Source organism: Elephantulus edwardii, unplaced genomic scaffold (genome assembly GCF_000299155.1).
Source record: "Elephantulus edwardii isolate Elephantulus edwardi_28Jun2011 unplaced genomic scaffold, EleEdw1.0 scaffold00027, whole genome shotgun sequence".
Taxonomy (NCBI): domain Eukaryota; kingdom Metazoa; phylum Chordata; class Mammalia; order Macroscelidea; family Macroscelididae; genus Elephantulus; species Elephantulus edwardii.
The window spans coordinates 1,533,592-1,552,621 of record NW_006399777.1 but is presented as its reverse complement, the minus strand read 5'-3'; the positions used below and the strand labels follow the sequence as shown (position 1 = coordinate 1,552,621).

General features: G+C 50.4%; 1 protein-coding gene across 1 annotated transcript in view; it reads left to right on the top strand.

The window, feature by feature from the left end:
- LOC102870344 (collagen alpha-4(VI) chain-like) overlaps nt 1-18,532 on the top strand; it is a 100,454-nt gene extending 81,922 nt beyond the window's left edge. The window contains 6 exon segments of the mRNA XM_006883399.1: nt 442-453; nt 539-1,032; nt 9,980-10,070; nt 11,489-12,172; nt 14,847-14,960; nt 18,351-18,532. Coding sequence (XP_006883461.1) covers nt 442-453; nt 539-1,032; nt 9,980-10,070; nt 11,489-12,172; nt 14,847-14,960; nt 18,351-18,532 — 1,577 coding nt within the window.
- The last annotated feature ends 498 nt before the right edge of the window (nt 18,533-19,030 follow it).

The window sequence follows — 19,030 nt, the reverse complement described above, 5'->3', positions numbered from 1 at the left end:
CGGTCCAAGATGGGTGTTGACATTTCAGCCATCAGGTCGATGGTCCAGTCAACAAAAAATGGGAAAGAAAGGCGAAGGAGTAATGTTTTTAAGTTATAACTGGCATGTTTCTTACTCAAATGAACGAAACTTAGTATTAGGGCGTCAGGTAGTCAGAGTCCAGTCGTTCATGGCGTCGCTGGGAGTCTTCGTTGATTCGAAGGTGTTTAACAGCAGCAACAACACATACCTGGCCAGAAATGGCGATTTCTACAGAGGGAAAGGGGAAGACGGACCCGGGAACAGGAGGCCTCTGTCCTACGAGCTTGAAGCTCACTGGCGACGGTTATGGCTGGAATTCCTCAGAGATAGATTTTCTTAGTTGTGCTCACAGGGAGAAGGTGCCACTGTCTGAATAAACTAACGTTGTCTTTCTTTCTCTCCAAAATGATCTCCTTCCAGCGTGTTCAGCAGGTGAGTAGTAACCCTGGTTTACCCGATCTTGGGCTGCTCAGAGGCCCTGCAGAGTCCCTACAGCTCGTGTGTCCATTATGTCAAGGTGCCTCCAAGTGCCCGGTGTTCCCGACCGAAGTGGTGTTTGCCTTGGACATGTCGAATGATGTCACCCCGGCGGACTTTGAAAGGATGAGGCGCGTCCTGTTGTCGCTGCTGCTGAAGATGGAAATAAGTGAGAGCAACTGTCCCACGGGCGCCCGAGTGGCCATCGTTTCGTACAACAGCCAAACAGACTACCTGGTGCGCTTCTCAGACCACAGGGGGCGGCCAGGCCTGCTGCAGGCCGTCAGGGGGCTTGCCCTGAAGCAGGCCTCTGGCCAGCGGAATCTCGGGGCCACCATGAGGTTTGTGGGGAGACACGTGTTCAAGCGTGTGCGCTCGGGCCTTCTCCTGAGGAAGGTGGCCGTGTTCTTTGAGGCTGGCCCGACCTCCAGCCCATCGTCCCTGACCCCAGCCCTGTTGGAACTGAGCTCATTGGGCATCCTGCCTGTGGTCATCGCCTTCACGAAGGACCACAGCCTCCCGGAGGCCCTCAGGGTAAGCTGGGGTCACGGTGGGCAGGGGCTCACGACGGTCGGGAGGATGGGCATAGTGCAAATGGCCAACACTCCCAAATTCTCCCCAAAAGGTTGGCAATTTGAGCCCACCCCCAGAAAAGTGCATGAGTCCTTTTTCTTAAATCAGCTACTGGACCCCCACAAAGCACCTTTTGACTCTGGTATATATAAAGTCACCATGCGACAGGCCCACTTGACAATGAATTCTTCCCCCCTCCTTAACCTTTTACCAAGGGGCACACTAGGAATGAAGGCTGTTCGGGGGAGAATTCCTCAGGAATCAGTGTGTGTGTGGGAGAGGGTGGTCTCTTAAGGCCCCCACTTACTGACACCCTTTTCCCTGCACAACTGGCCATTCTCCATTCTCAAGGGTGTGATTCTTTGTTCTACTTGACAAGGATGAATACAGAGAAATAAATTAGATGTGGGCTTGGCCTGGGTTCGCCGAATGGCAAGAGGTCTTTCCATTAGACGTGGGCTTGGCGTGGGCTCCCCAGATGACAAGAGGTCTTCCCTGGTGTCTCTTCATCTTCCTGGTCTCATCTCATCCATTTCTAATGTGAGTTGTAACTAGATGTCATCAAGGTTTCCTTTCAGGGTTGAAGAAAGATCCACCATCTATTTCTCAGGCAGACATTTCCCTCACATTTGAAGAGTAGTGTTGAGGGAGGAATGATCAGGAACTGGTTGCCTTTGAGCCAGTTCTGAACCACGGTGGCCTCGTGGATGTCAAAGTAGAAATGTGCTCCTTCAGATTTTCTTGGACTTCTGTGGTGCCTCTGGATGGGTTTGAACTGTTAACCTTTCTGTTAGAAGTAACATATTATCTATGCATCATTCAGAGACTCTTGAAGGGAAAATGACATCCCTGTCCCCGTCCCACCAAATGTTGGTCAGTGACTCTCTGTGTGAGAGGGTCCCAGCAGGCGGGGTCTGGACCTGTGTCCACGTGCTTCTCTTTGAAGAATGTAACATCTCATGGAGAGAAGGTGGCAGGTGGGACACAGTCAGTCTCCTGTTCAGTCATTCTTGTCTCTTTTTCTCTCCACTTCTTGGATGAGCTCTTCCCCCAGGGCGCTAGGAGATGACTCCTTTCAGAAGTGATGAACAGCTTTTTTTTTCCTCTGGATACACTACTAAGGAGAGGGACCAAAAATGACAACTGTATTCTCAGGGCCTTTCAGAAAATCCCATTTTCTTATAACTGAGTAGAGTGGTCCTGCCCACCCCTTTCCTGTGCTGTATCTTGGAAGATCCACTTGGAGAGGGACAGTGTGGCCTATAATATTTCTCCTGTGTCCTCTGACAGAGGCTCCTTGTGACTGTCTGTGGCACTTTTGCTTTTTGCCTCTGTCACAGGGCAAGGCACTCTACAGACCAGCATCCACATGCTACTTCTGGGAAAAATGTCTGTTGTTCAATTTGAAACAACTACATAAACAGTTGCCAGAACTTCCCCATTGATTTAAACATAGATGGAGGCTGCGGTGCAAGTTAAAAAGGTTTTAAATCCATTTATTGCATTATCACAACCCTTCATCACCATGTTATGGCGTTGGCCCTCTGTGCCCAGTCTCGTTAAAAGCTGCTCACCTGCCTGGATCTTAGAACGCCTGACTCCATTACTCCCTTCCTCACCTCAATCCCTGATCTAAATTTAAAAGAATAGAGGATTGGAGGGCAAACTCAAGCTTTTGTGCAGGGGCCAGATTTCAAACTTCCTTATCAAAAGTCTACCACCTGCTCTCTGGAAACACCACCTAGAAGAACAGCTTGTGTTTAGTGAGCCAGCACCGGCCTGAGATATTCTCATTACTTACTCTTTTCATCTCCATGACAACCCAACGAGCTGTGACAAAGAATCCTGTTCCTGCTTTATCATTGATGTATCTAAGATGCAGAGAAATGAAGTCATTTGCTCAAGATCTACAATTCCCATGACCAATAGGAGTCCGAGTTCACAAGTGTCTGTCTGCTGAGCAAAGCATTTAAGAAACTAGACTCTATGAAGAAGAATGTGGCGTCAGGGTAAGAGGAAAACTCATCAACAACCTATATTATGCGGTTGACAGAACATTGATTGTTGAAAGTCAGGAGGACTTGGATTGCATCTCAACATCAAGAAAACAAAAGTCTCCACCACTGAAGCAATCGGCAGCATCATGATAGATGAAGAAAAGATTAGAATTGTCAACAACTTCATCTTACTTGAATCCACGGTCAATACCCTTGGTACCACCAGTTGGGAGATCAGGAGACATATTCCATTGGAGAAAGTCTGCTGTCAGGGACCTCTCCAAAGTACTAAGGAGTTCTCTATTTCACTGCATCACTGGGCATTGACACGACCCAATGGGAAGGAGCTTGGGTTTCATCTGGGACTCCTGAGGCCTGTCCCGAAGCCACAGAGAACTGTTCACATACACGCCTTGATGGTGCCCCCTCTTCTGAAGTCACATTTGTTGGATATATGGCTAGTTCAGAAGAACTGCAGGTGGATATTCAGGAAAGAAGTTGGTAAAGGCGTCATCAATAGTGCTGGTTAGATGGCGCTACTGCCTGTAGGCTCAGGCCGACCACTCGGGCTGCTTGTGGACGGCCTCGAAGTTCCCCAGATCACACTGATGTGGAGTAGAAACCCGCCCCTAGCTGTCCCGCTAGTGGGTTTCCAAGGCTGTACACAGCACCAGAAGAGAGTGCCCATTTTTCTCCCTGTGCTGGATTTGAATCAGCAGAGAAGTGCAGTGTTCGGGTTAGCTTATCACCTCCCTACAGACCACACTCTGGTTTGTGTATGCTGTTGCTGTGTGCTGTCAAGTCAGAACCGACTCATGGCTGACCCTCCAGTGGGTTTCCAGAGGCTGTAAATCACACGGGAGGAGACTGCCCATCTTTCTCCTGCAGCGCAGCTGGTGGGTTTGAACCTTCCGACTTTGGGTTGGCAGCCCTTGCCCGCTAGGCCACCAGAGCTCCCCGGCTTGTATGTAGTGCTCTGTATGGCTGAGATTTCCTTCTGTGTAGTGCTGAGGGGAGCTCGATGTAGAAGCCACAAGGTCGACTTTCTCTCTCCTCGTAGGGGCTTCCCTCCCTCTCTATCTCCCGAGCTTCCTCAGGAATCACCTTCTCTGTCTTATCAGCCACAGGGACTGTGCTGACAATGGAATTAGTCTCTAAGAGCAACTAAGCACAGAAAATCGGTGCTGAATCATCCCCCCCCCCCCCCCCCCCCGTGAGCTGCTGTCTGCTCTCGGAATTCTGTGTACTTGTTCCCACGTTTATTTTCCAAGAACAGTAAAAGTTTAAATACCATGTTTTTTTAAAAATGATGATTCCTAAGAAAAGTTTGAAAAAAGATAAAAGTCTGTAAAATTAAGATTCCGTTAATTTGGACAAGTTCCAACAAGCAGAACAGATGGAAGAGTTCCCCGTTAGGCGCTGTTCTGTGCAGAGGAGAGAACAGCATCTGGAGAGAGAAGCGAGCACAGGCCACGGGAGGGAGGATGGACCCGGTCGGAGCAGCAAGAACTCTCTGCGGGCTTGACCTGGCCCTCACGCTCCAACCCCATGGTCCTGCGGCCGAGGGGCTTGACCCGGCCCTCATGCTCCAACCCCGTGGTCCTGCGGCTGAGGGGCTTGATCCGGCCCTCATGCTCCAACCCCATGGTCCTGCGGCCAAGGCCCACAGTGAGAGAGACCTTGGTCAAGGTCACACAGACCTGGCACAGTGAAGGCTGGGGCCCAGTTCTGGACTCTGTCTGGTCAGAGCTGCACTGAGTTCTGTTTGCAGGATTCATGGGGAGCTCAGCTGGTAACCCAAAGGCTGTGTATCTCTGAAGGTTCAAATCCCCCGGTGGCTCCACAGGATAAAGAAGGGGAAGGCACCCTTGGTGTGATTCACAACCTTGGAAAACAACATTCGAGGCCACTGAGCTGAGCCGAGTATTCCTGAAACAGAGCAGTGAGATGTTTTACAAACACGGGGACGTTTGCGTCTGCTTGGAGTCTCAGATGCTAGCTTAAACAGTTCAGTCGAACTCTGCATCTTTTAAAATATGCTTCATTGTTTTCTTATGATTTAGAAATGTTGTTATTGTCGTTAGGTGCTGTCGAGCAGAGAGCAACCGATAGTGACCTCATGAACAAGAGCTCTGAACCCTGTCCTGTCCTGTGCCGTCCTCATGGTTCCGAAGCCCTCCAGCCCGTCCAGCAGTCACTGTGTCAATTCACGTGGCTTAGGGCCTTCTTTCCTTTAGCTGTCCCTTCACCTTCCCAAGCATGATATCCGTCTCCAAGGAATAACCTGCCCACATTCTCTAAGATGATCGTTTATCATCCTTGCCTCTAAGGAGCACTCTGGCTGCATGTTCTCCAAGACGTATTGTTTGTTGTTTTGCCTGTCCATGGGATATTCAGTACTCTTATCCAATACCACTGTGCAAAGACATCAGTTCTTCTGTCATCCTTAGTCATTGTCCAGTGCTCAGATGCACAGCAAGTGATTGAGAAGACAATGACCTGAATCAGGCGCACCTTAGTCCTCATGCTGACATCATTGTTCTTCAATAATTTGGAGAGTTCACTGACCGCAGACCTTCCCAGCACAATACATCCCCTGATCTGACTGCGGGTATCAAGGGTGTTGGTTGTGGATCCAAACAAGATGAAATCATTAGTGGTTTAAATCTTCTCTCCATGTTTCATGATGTTGCCTGTTGGCTCAGTGGTGAGATGTTTGTTTTCTTAACGTTGAGATGCAATCTGGATTGAGAAGGATGTATTCCTTGTTCTTCTTCAACAAGTCCCTCAAGTTCTCCTCACTGTAAGCAGGCTGTGCCGTCTGCTTAACGCAGGTTATTGATGAGTCTTCCTCCAGTCCTGACCCACATTCCTCTTCGCAGAATCCAGCTACTTCAGTAATTTAGAAATAATGGGCCCAGTTCAGCGTTTTCACACAACTTGGGGGGTACAGTGGATGCTCGTGGGCATTCTCCTCTCACATGGTTTAGAGGGTCCGCTAGGAGTGGCTTCCAATGTGAGGGCACACAACAACAACAACAACAACAACAACAACAACAACAACAACAACAGTGTTATTCGTGATTTCAGGAGGGCTCTGCCCTTGGGAAAATATATCATGTAGGGAAAGGTGGAGGGGGAGAGAGAGAAAGGCAGACCCTCACCAGATGGACCGACATGGTGACTGTAATAATGACCCGGAACATCTCAGAGATGTGAGTGCGTCACCGGAGAGAGGGAGGTGCAGATCTGTTGTTCCATTTGCTGAGTTAGATCCCATGAGTTAAGGTCGACTTGACGGCACTTAACCACAACAACAGTGTTAGTCTGAGGAGGGCTGGTGACACGATGGTTAAATGCTTGGCTGTTAACTGCAAGGTCAATAGTTTGACCCCACCAGCTGCTCTGCAGGAGAAAAGAGCCCACAAGACTCCCCCACAGAGATTGCAGCCTGGGAAGCCTGGCCTGAGAGGCAGCTCACGCTGCCATGTGGATTCCCAGGAGCCAGAATCAGCTCAGCAGCACATGACTGGCTACAGGGCCGTTCCTGGGAGCCCTAGGCTGGTGCAAACATCGGAGAGGCTTGACTGCTAAACAAAGGTGGTCAGCTCTCGGAGCACCTGGGGAGAAGGCCCTGGTGGTTTCCGTGTGCACAGCCAGCCTGTGAAACCCCAGTGGTCCTAGCTGATGCACGGGGGCTCTGTGATTTGGGGTCCACCTGGCAGACACTGGTGGGCTGTTGACTGGCATTATTCCCACCTCCACGTACCTCCAGCACATGGTTCTGAGTCCTGATCTGGAAGTCTTCTAAACGGTTCGGTGTGAGTTCCCGTAAAAGCATCTGTCACATCCCGCCCATACTCTCCCCTAATCTTCGGTCATTAATTAGGTCCATTTGGGCTGGTCAGTGCCCAGACCTGATGATCACGTGGAGTCTACGTGAATGTCAGGTGTTGACTTTCACTCTCCATGCCAGCCTCCCCATCTGGCAAGGCGCTCTGGGTTCCAGATGTGACTGTCCACTGGAGGCGGTGTATGACCACCAAGAGGGAACGGGGTTCTGAGCAGACCCCAGAGATACCCACTGATCGTGTCTGGGCCTGCGGCAGGCTGTTCTCGAGCCCAGAATGCTGTTCCTGGTTTCTTAGCCAGAGAGTGCTCTGCATGTTCTCTCAAAAATGCCAGATGAAGGGAGCTCTGGTGGCCTAGTGGCAGGAAGCTGCACTGCAATCCAAGAGGTACACGGTTCGAATCCACCAGATGCTCTGATGGAGAAGGAGGGGCTATCTCCTCCTATACCAATGAGATACAATTTAACAGCATACGCACACAAAATACTAAAATAAAAAAAAATATTTAAGAAAAAGGGCCAAATTAAATGTCAATAATGCATCAAGCCCCTTTGGTACCTGGAGGTAAATCTCTGCTATGTTCCTACAATCCAGCGCTGGATCTTAGACGCTCTGCTGTGGCTGAGAGCTGCTTGTTAATCGGCTCACTTTCATTCTGGAGCCCTCTTTGAAGTTGGAGCCACAGCGTCTCTGCCGTCCCCGGAGCCACGGTGTCTCTCACACCCACAGAGCCACACCATCTCTGCCTTCCACGGAGCCGTGCTGCCTCTGCATCCACGGAGCTATGCTGTCTCTGCCGTCCACAAAGCCATGGTGTCTCTGCCATCCACGGAACTGTGCTATCTCTACCGTCCACGGAGCCACAGTGTCTCTGACATCCACAGAGCCACACCATCTCTGCCATCCATGGAGCTGTGATGTCTCTGCAGCCCACGGAGCTATGCTGTCTCTGCCGTCCACGGAGCCAAGGTGTCTCTGCCATCCACAGAACTTGCACAATTTCCAGGCTGTTTCCGTTGGAAAGCTAGTGTTGGTGTTTGAATTTCTAGTTAGGAAAGTGGGCCATTTCAGGACGCGTTAGCCGTTGTGAGGAGCTCTGGGGGCCTCCTCTGTCGTGCTTTGTGCAGCTGATATTAAGGCTGCGAGTCTCCGGCGATTGAAGTCCGTCGTGACTCCTGTTACGATCCACAGCCTCGGGAACCTGTTGCTGTTGGATGCCGTTGAGTCGGACTGACTCGTCGCTGACCCTCCAGTGGGTTTTCAGAGGCTGTGAATTGTACAAGATTTGGTTACCCATCTTCTTCCCACACGGTGGCTTGTGGATCTGAACTGCATGCCTTTGGGATGACAGCTCATTTCCTTATCACGAGGCCAAGCGGAACTCACTGGGTGCTGTGGTTGACTCTACATCAGTCAAGGATTTAGTTTGTTTTCCTGTACTCGCTTTGGTGGTGCGGTGCGTAGTGTGCTGTGTTGCTCACCACAAGGCTGGTGGTTTGAATCCACTCGCTGCTCCAAGGGAGAACAATGTGCAGCCCTCCTGTACAGACTTACAGCGCTGGGGTTCCCAGGGCCGGGAGGAGCTGGAGAACAGAAACCACCCCCACCAGTGGCAGGTGGGCTAGAACAGATCCCCGGCTGTGGGTGGGCTTGCCAGCTTTTAACAACACAGTACGCTTTGTGTGACCTAGTCCTGGGTCCATGTTTGCAGTGTGTATCAGCATACACAAATATTGAGCACCTCTGAAGTGTTTCCCCCTAAGGTTTTCTCCACCTCCCCCACCCCCAAGCCTTCAAATAATTTCCTTCTGAAGGACGATGTTTAGAATGTGCTACAGCCTCACGGAGTCAGGACTGAAGAGCTCTGTAGGGAGTGGACGTGTGTCCTTCCTGCAGTCACCCTGGTCCCTCTCTGAGGGGTCGGTAACATGATCTAGAGGGCAGTGCAGTCTGGGGCGCCTGGCCACACAGACGATGAAGGAGGGGAAGCTGACCCTCGTGGGGTCCCGTGCGATATGACAGAGTGTAGACAGACAGATGGCCAGTGACCGATCTTAGATACCTCCTTACAAACCACAGCTCCAGTCTGGGAGGAAGAATTGTAAAGCATTTATAGTTTCAGCGTGGGATATTGCAGCAGTTTAACTTTGAAGCCCAAATGTCAGTGGCTGAATACAGTGAAGAGCTGCTCTGCTGTCTGTCACACGTGAATGTGGGTCCACGTGTGTCAGGAGGGGTGCTTGGTGGCATGCAGACATTGGAGGACCCAGGCTCCTTCAGGAGGGACTCCACCCTGCCCTGGGGCTTTGAAGTCATGTTCTGTATTCATCCATGTCCACCTGCCTGGCCCTCCAGGGCAGAAGAAGTGGAGTACTGTACGTGCCTCACTACCCCCTACATCCCATTGTCTGCATTGTGGTCACGGGTCCCACTTAACTGCCAGGGAGGCTGGGAAATGTGGCCTCGCGGTGTGTCTATGACGAAGAAGAAATGTGTTTCTCATCCAGCCAGTCTGTCACGTGGTACCTACTGCTGCATTTGGTATCATTCTTTTTTATTTCCTTTTAAGTTTTCCTATCAGTTACTGAATACTTGTCATCAGAAAAGTTAAAGAAAGGAGATACACAGATTGGCCGTCTCCACAGCACCTCCTCTGGTTATTCCTTATCCTTGCCGTCTGGCTGTGATTCAGGTTGGCTCTAAAGACCTGGAATATTCTGCAGGGACTTTACCTTCACAGCCACCTCTTCCCATTCTAACTGCTTGTACCCGATAAGATGAGCTCCTTGGGGATTCGTGACTTCTCCAGCCCCGTGTCTGTGTACTGTACTGTGGCCTGGGTGGGAGGATTTTGCTTCTTACTCTCTACTCCCAGGCCCACTTGGCATGGTGACTGAGGTACACATACTGGGAGCTGGAGGACACGCAGGTCATATGCCCAGTGCCAGTGATGGCCCAACCTCCACATGAGAGCTAGACAGCAATTACATGAATTGCCAAATCATAGATACGTGCATGGGATTGAAGCATTAATCAGAAACGTGTGTGTGTCTGGATTAGATGAATTTGACCAACCGATTGCACCTGTTTGTCTGGGAGACAGAGCGACAGCAGGACCTGGAGCACTTGGCCCACTGTACTCTGTGCTATGGTAAGCTTGACAGTGTTTCTGATTGGACAAATGCCTTTACCTCAGAGTGAGGCCACAGGACAGACCTGCGCCCAGATAATTATGGGCTTGAAATGCAGTGGAATACTACGCAGCATGCAGGAGCAATACTTTTGTAAATTATTACCTAATTTGGGAGAGACTGGAGAGCATTATGCTGAGTGAACTAGCTCAGTCGCACAAGAATAAATATTGTATAAAACCATTATTGTAGAATGAGTATAAGGATCCAGGAGGGGTGGGAGAGGCTGGAAGCAGAGGGATGTGGATATAGAGGGGGACGGGGGGGGGGTGTTAATCACTTGGTTGTATAATTTGAAGGGTGGAGGGGTGAGGGAAATTGAAAGAATTTGTTTGAATTTGCATTAGAATTTTGTAAATAAGCTAGTAAAAAATTAAAAAAAAAATACAGCATGGATAGAAAAAAAAGAAATACACAATTTTAAAAACTAACTTATAGCTGTGGAGTTGAATTGATTCATAGCTGCCCCTCCAGTGGGCTTTCAGAGGCTGTAAATCTCGTGGGAGGAGATTGCCCATCTTTCTCCCTCAGAGCAGCTGGTGGATTAGAACTACGTACTTCTGGGTTGACAGTGAAGCTCCTTTACCCACTAGGCCATTAGAGACCTCCCTTGTAAGAGGGAGAGTCTGGATTTGAGCCAGGAAGTTTGACTGCAGAATTGTATTTTTTCCCATAATCACGACTTCTTTTAATTTATTTTTTGCTGCAGAACTTTTAAATGTCAGTCTCTGTGTGTGCAAACTCTCTCACTCAGGGACATTTCATTTTTTTATATATTTTTTTGCACCAAACTCCTTTGACATCTTATTTCAACATATAGCTTCCTCCAAATAATGTTTTTAAAAGGTATTGTGAGAAACAAAGGATTCCAAAGGAAAAGAACTTTAAAAAATAGTAAACAATTGGAGGAAAGTAGAAAAAAAATGAACACTGCATTAGAACAGGTGAAGGAAGGAACTGTTTAAAAGGGTTACTTGATCAGGGCTTATTTGTATGACAATAGTCTAGAATAAGAGATGCATGGCAAAGTGGACTGGGGGGCTGAACAAGGGAGGAAATTGTGCAGTAATGAATGAATATATAAAGAGAGTGAACTCGGGGGCAGGAAGAGGAGGGGGGCAGGAAGGAAAATGTGCAATAATGAATGAATGAAAACCCACCTTTTCTGATGCGTACGACAGGGGATGCAGGCCTGGTCCCCATTCTTGTGCACGATGGGCATCTGGCCACATCTGGCTACAGTGCTCAGGCTGGCTGTGTGGGCGCAGGCCTGGTGGCCCTCAGCTGGACTGGCCCTGCTGGGTCTGAGCAGCGGTGTCCTGTGTGGAAATGAAACCTCTGTTGGCTGACCGGTCCTCTCCCTCCTTCCTCCTCACAGACCCGTGCCAGCCCCACCCCAGCTGCCTGCTGGTCACCCCGGGGCCGCCGGCGGTGGACATGGACGTGGCCTTCCTGGTGGACGGCTCCCAGAACGTGGGTTCCCGCGAGTACCGTGCCGCCTTGAGCCTTGTGGCTGCCACGCTGGATGACCTGGAGGTGGCCAAGCAGCCAGCCGTCTCCCTCCATGGGACACGGGTGGCCCTGGTGACACATACGGTCTCTGGCTTTGAGCCCGGCAGAGAGGAGCCTCCAGTGACGGAGCACTTCAACTTGACCTCCTATGGCCACCGTGCTGGCATGCGGCGGGAGGTCCATGCGGCCATGGCCAGTGCCCCTCGTGGACTCCCAGCTCTGGGTTATGCCCTGCAGTGGACGCTGGAGATGGTGCTCCTGGGGGTCCCCCTGTCACGGCCTGCACGTGTCCTTGTCATCATTGTGGCCAGCGAGACCAGCAGCTGGGACCGGGCGCAGCTGAGGATGGCATCGCTGGAGGCCAAGTGCCAGGGCGTGGCGCTGCTGGTGGTGGCCCTTGGCCCTGATATGGGTCCCCGGGAACTGGCCGAGCTGGCCACAGTGGCCAGTGCCCCTTCAAAGCATCACTTGGTGCGCCTGGAGGGCAGCTCAGACCTCGACTTGGCTTATGCACGGCAGTTCCTGCAGGCCTTCTTCAGCCTGTTGAAGAGTAAGTGCCCCCCAAAACTTGGGGTGCATGGGGTGAGGTGGAGAGAGAAAGTCTAAGAGCCTGGCATTTGTGCAAGTGAATGGGTCCCACCTTACTTCCTGGTAAGTCCTTGAACCCCGTGACCCCCACTGCCATAAAAGACTCAGCTTGAGAGAAATTCTCACATACACCCTTGTTTCTGGGGGCCTCGTGCTAAGGGATTGCACTGCTACCACAAAGGCACCTGGTTCTAATCCACCAGCTGCCCGACAGGAGAAAGATGGGCAATCTCCTTTCAAAGAATGGACACCGGGGCTGCACCACCTGCAAGTAAACGGGTGCCTAGGGGACAGCCACTTTCCTGACACCCTTGTCCCGTCACGGCCTCCATGCTGCCGGGCCCCCTGCCTCAGTGTCTCACTCACCAGAGAGGACAGGCCACTGCCTTCCCCAGAGCGTGTGCATTTCTCTCGTGCCAAAGTCAGGGTTAGAGTCTCTTCCCGGTTTGTGGTGGCTGCATTCAAGAAAGATCACGGTGGGGGGGGGGGCCTTGAAAGTGCCTCAAGGCAAACTCTACTCATCGTCCGGTCGGAACTGACCCTCCAGCAGTGTCCACAAGCTGTGAGATGCAGGGGAATGTAAGAATCAAATATCAAAAGCTCAGTTTCTGACGAAGTGCAGCCACCTCCATCCCACTCGCTTGCGTAGTTTGCAGCAAGCAACCTCCCCTACTTGTGATAAACCACACTCTGTTGGCCGAACTCCGTTACAGGGAGGAGATTGCTCATCTTTCTTCCTCCGAGGAGGATCCAAACTACCTGCCTTTGGGTTAGCAGTGCAGCTCCTTACCCTTAGACCACCAGAGCTCTCCGAGATTGCTACGGCTTCTGTGCGCACATGACAAATACACCACTATGTCTTCTACTTGCATAACTACATGACTATATAGTGCATATAGCAAACACGTTGCTGTGGCTTCCACTGGTCCGTGGCCACTGGATGCAGACTGTTAACATACGTGGCTGCTTGTGTGGTGAGCAGTGAGGGGGGAGCCGCTTAGGGATTGGACTCTAGGCCTCAAAATCTCCTCTGGACGTCCTACCCTGCCCTCCGTGGGTGCCGTCCTGGGCCAGAATGGACCCAACGGCCACTGTCTTTTGCTGTTGGCAGTTTGAGCATCATTCTCCCTGTAACTCCCATGGAATACGACAGAGCTCGTCAAAGCTCACCAGAGCAGGAGGCTCTGAGGACTCTTGTTAAATCCATGCAGATGTGTTAGGTCTGGAGGGACATGCGACTGTGCTGTTCTGACAAGCTCCAGGGAGAAGCTGAAGCTACACACCCGTGGATCTCCTCACGTTGAGAGACATGAGGTGTTTATGCCACGTTACACACTGTCATGTAGGAACAGGCCCATGTCTGACCCTCCACTGGGTTTTCAGAGCCAGTGAATTCCATGAAAGGAGATTGCCCATCTTTCCCCTACAGGGCAGCTGGTGGATTAGAACCGTGTGCCTTCATGTTGGCAGTGCAGCCCCTTAGCTGTAGAGCACCTGAGACAAGGGTGCACGAAAGAATTGCTCTCTAGACGCGTCTCCTGTGGCAGCGGGGTCACTGGGCTCAAGGATTTATCAGGAAATGAGGGAGAAAGATGAGAACTCGGAGTCAGCTGGCTGGGTGGGTAACAGTGGAGGTTAAGAAGCGAGGGCTCTGACTGTGTCCTCGGCCAGCATTTACCACCCTCTGTTCTGGCACCTCAGCACCAGTCAGAACGTGTCCACATGAAGCCACGAGCAGCGGGCTCCGTCTCCCTCGCACGATTGCGGTGGGGGTTTTGGTGAAGGGTGGGGATGGATGTATTGTCCTGATACCTTTTCAGTGAATTGCCAGGATCTTTCACGGGAGGTCCCTCATTGTAACAAGAGGACATCCTGGACATTCCTGCCAACCATGACCTCCCACTGCAGTCCTTGAAGGACACCTGCTCTTTAACTGGAGCTAGGGGACTCTGACGGCCACCTTACAGAAGAAGTGTTCACACGGCACTTGTGCCTCTAACCTGAGAGGCATGAAGACTAGAGTTGAGTCTGGACCCAGCCCTGCATTCACAGCCTGTTGGTAACAAGGAACGCTAGCAAACCGCTCAACTCGGGTTTCCATCTCTTGAGGGGCAGACTGGAATTGAATGGCTAATGGCTTAGTAAGGGGGAAACTTTCAAAACAACCACTTCTCTTGTTCTTATAAACATCATTTTAATTTTTAATTGTTTTGTGTTATATTTTTGGGAGCGTGCTGGTGGCTTGGAGGTGAGGAGCTGTGCACGCTGCCAATCCGAAGCAGGGGGTTTGAACCCACCAGGTGCTCTGAGGGAGAAAGACAGGCATCCCCTCTCGTGGGTTTATAGACCCTGAAAACAGCTGTTCTAACTCACCGGACGTAACAACACAACAAGCTTTTTGTTTTTATGTTGCGAGTTTATTTCATAGAGCCTGGATTTCATTGTTTAGTTTTGGTTTATTTTTATATCATTTGAAATTACATGGTATTTTGTACTTCACTTTCTTTGTTAACATTTTAGGTCTTAATGAGTATGCTATTTTTATATTTTCTTTTACTTTAGGCTTTTTTGGTTTTATTTCTCTTTCTCTAATTTTGTTTTGCTTTATTTGATCTGATACAATGTCTTATTTTTAGGTGGAACAATCCAGTACCCACCGCCAGAACTCTCCAGTGAATGTGGAGGCCCGAGCCGTGGGGACACTTTGCTGCGAGATGCCACACTGGCTGAGAGGTAGGCCCGAGGCAGGGGTCAGCTTGTCCCACAGCTCCATCCACCACAGGAAAGCCAGGCGGCTCTGTCTGCTACAAGAAAGCCAAAGGAGTATTTTTTTGAAAACAGTGCTGGGGCAAACAGTGACTGGGTGGCCTGTCCAAGTAGCTGACAGCAACCTTTTAGATTTTGTTGTTGTTGTTATGTGCTGTTGAGTCATCTGAGACTCATGGCGACCCTATGGACAACAGCCCTAAACCCTGCTCTATCCTGTGCCAACCTCACCGTCTCCGACACACCCACCCTGATCACCCCAGTCACTGAATCAATCCACCTCATAGAGGGTCTTCTTTTCCTGCGCTGTCCCTCCACCCTCCCAAGCATGACGTCCTTCTCCAAGGACTGGTCCCTCCTTGCGAAATGTCACACAAAGCCTCAGAAACCTTGCCTCCAAGGAGCAGCCTGGTTTAACCCTCTCTAGGATGAACCTGTTTGTTTTCCTAGCAGTCCATGGTACATTCAGTACTCTTCTCCAGCACCACAGCTCAAAGGAATCAATTCTCCTTCTATCTTCCTTCGTCATTGTTCAGCTCTCTGACACATAACAAGTGATTGCAAAGACCCTGGCCTGTATCATTCTCCAGAGTTACACCATTGCTCTTCAATACTTTGGAGAGGTCCCTAACAGCAGACTTTCCCATTGCAATGAGTCTTTTAATTTCCTGCCTGCTGGTGCCAAGAGTGTTGACTGTGAGTCAAGAAACCTTTCAGATAGTACTATCAAGAGAAGCACCATGGCACTGGGTTGTGGTGGTAGAGTCCTGAACAGCCAGAAGAACGAACTAGTCTGTATTCAAGAAAGCGCAGCCAGAATGTTCCTCGGGACAGAGTTGACGAAGTCTCACCTTTCATGTTTTGGACACGTTGTTAGGAGCGAGACATCACACTTGGCAAGGTGGAGGGTCAGTGAAAGAGAGGAAGACTGAAAAGGAGATGGACTGAGGCAGTGTCTGCAGCGATGGACTCGGGATGAGGAGGTTGATGCAGGACAGGACAGAGCTCAGACCTGTTCAGGGGTTGCTATTTGCCATACTTGACTCGATGGCATGTAACAGCTATAACACCCACTGCAATATCAGGGAGCTCTGGTGGCCTAGCCCATAGGAAGTTGCCCTGACAATCCAAGAGCAGTTCTTCTCTGGAGGTTCAAATCCACCAGCTGCTCTGTGGGGAAATACGACAGCCTCCTCCTGGGCAATTTACCGCCTCTGAAAACCCACTGGAGGGTCAGCTCTCCTTTGGTTCTGACACTTTGAAGTTGAGTCATTTTGTTTTGTTTTCTCAATAGAATGTCAGCGCAAACAAACAAGTCAAGCCTGTTAATCTTTTGTTTGACATAATGGCGCTGAATGAAAATGACAGCTGGGCCTTCCCTGGTTCCTGCGATGAGCAGTGGGTCTACAGTGTGCCCAAGTCGTTTCTTCAGCTGCCTCTCCTACGCTGGGCCCCGCCAGCCCCACAGATGACCTGGCTCAAGGCACTGTCAGGCAGACAAGCACTGGATCTAGCTTGCAGCTGGCCAGTGGAGTCACATGGCCCCTAGAAACTGTCCCTTGATGACTCCTTCAAGTGGCTCCCAGACATGTGCCACAGCTGACATGCCTTGGCTGAGCCCCTGAAGGTGACTGTCTCTCTGGAACGGGGTCACGGGAAACCAGCTTGACGTGAGCTGAGAAGCTCATCTGTATATGCTGTTCGCTTTCTGCATTTTTAAAGTTAAAAGAACACACGACCATTGTTCAAAACCACAAAGCACACAAAGTGGAGAAAAGCAAAACGTGAAGCATTTTCACCTTCCAGTCCCACGTCCAGATCTCTGCCACATCTGTCCCGTCTTACACCCTCCAAAGCTTGGAGTTCCACATGAGAAATACAGATATTTATATATACAACTTTGGATTTACATGTGAACTTTGGATTTCCACATGAACTTTGATACAGAAAGGCTTCAGGCCTTTTCCCCCCATAGAGTTGCAATGAGTCGTGCTCGACTCGCCGGCAATCACAATGACACAACATGTAGAACGTACATTAATCTTGTGACTAGATCTAACCTTACTTACCCTGAGGCATCCTCACGTCTCTGACGTGCTTGAGCCCACTGTGGCTGTCACTGTCTGGTCCATCCTGTTGACGGTCTTCTCTTTCTCTGACCGTCTGCCTTGCCCAGCAGACGTCCTTTGCCTCGGGCAGACAGTGCTAGGTGTTTACTCCAGGGTCTGCTCACACGCTCGCTTACCCTCCCTGGCCCCGTGGTCCAGCCTCACGGACTGGGCGGTGAACGTCATGCTCTGACACCGATCGTTTCTGTGCAGGTTGCCCAAGCCCTGGCTCGATGCGCCTGCCTTCACTGGTCATCTAGAAGTCCGGAAGATGACAGAACCTTTTCTAGGGCAGAACAGGAGCACGGCAATGCCTGTCACTCCACAGAGAGCACATGGGGATGTTTATGAAAGGAGCAGAGACAGCGGTGGGCAAAATGAACAGGAAACAACCGCAGAACCAGAAGTGGGACGAGAACTCAACCTAGGCACCACCTACGGTAAAATGCTCCCAACCACTCCGTGCTGCTTACGTTAGCGTCACTCTGTGCTGCAATTACCTTTTAAATGTTGGGCACTCGCTGTGAGCATAACCCGTTGTGGCTTCCTGCTGATTCCCTCCCAAACGCTTCAACGTGTATATGGAGCTTAGAAAATGAATGTAGGAACACATCCAAAGGCAGCTTCTAGTAAGTCACGTTTCCAAGTCATCCTCCATTACAGACTAACTTTAAAAATACAAATCTGACCATAGCCCACTTTCTTGTTCTGTGACAAAATGCAGGCACTGAGGGAACACAATCGAGTGTGCACAGTTCGATCTAGCACTAGCTTTGTGAGATCTAACTGGCTGCCTCCTCCTTACATACGGCTCTTACACAAAATGGCTCAGGTTGTTAGAACGTGGGAGAGATTCAGGATTAGACAAGTGACTGAAATGGCAGGAAACAGAGGACAAGAGCGTAATAAGCAAGTGAGCCGTTCTCATTATCGGAGAGCTCCACCCATCCATGGCCCGTGAGCATCTGCTGGAAGCCAGGAACTGTGCCAAACGAGAGGCAGGATTGTACAGGCCTTTCCACCATAGGCTATTCGACATCTTCTAAGATGTAGGAGGCTTTTAAAAGAAATGTTCTTTTTGTGGTTGTAGTGACTGAGGCATAGTAGGTAGATTAAGTCACTTGCCCCAGGGCGAAGTGATGGCAAGGCAGGGATTCAGACGTCAGTCGTCAGTCGGTGGTGGCGTCCAGCCCTTTGCCTCCATGACCAGCCTCCCTCCTTTGCTCATGGGGAAGGTCAGCTCTCTCTGCATTCTTTTCGTTGTAGGTCTCTGCTTGCTGGGTGCAGAGGAAGGTCACTGCCAAAATTATGTGCTGAAGTGGTACTACAACAGGGAGAAGCAGGCTTGCCAGCAGTTCTGGTACGGCAGCTGTGGGGGGAATGCCAACCGGTTCAACTCCAAGGACGAATGTGAGGCCGTGTGCGTTCAAACCCCGGAGGGGGGTTAGGTGGACCCTCCTTCCTGCTGCCTCTGTTTCAGAGCTGGTGAAGCAGGGTCCCCGTTGAGGCAAGGCCACACGACCCATGTGGCACTGCCCACAACCTCAGATGGTGCGCACCTAACCCGCTGAATATTTCCCCCAGTGACGGGCTCGTCTGGGTGAGGTAGAATTTGAGAGAATCGAATCGCCATAATCAAAGGAAACTTTCCTGAAAAGTACTTTAATCTTCCAGCACATAAAAGCAACTTGTACCTGACCTGTAACAGCACTTAATCTTTTTTGTACTGTGTAGCTAAAGAGGGGGCGGGGGGAATCAATGAAAAGCTGTGAGCAAAGCCTAATTCACTTTAAAATTTGTTTTGTATCTTAACATTAGAAAATGTGGTGGTCAAAAAAGGAGGCCTCAGAAAGGGGACTTCTATTGTGAAACTTCCTCGTCCTACCTGGTATCCAATAAAGGGATTGTTTATGACATCGTCTGGGCCGTCTGTGTGACGCTGCACC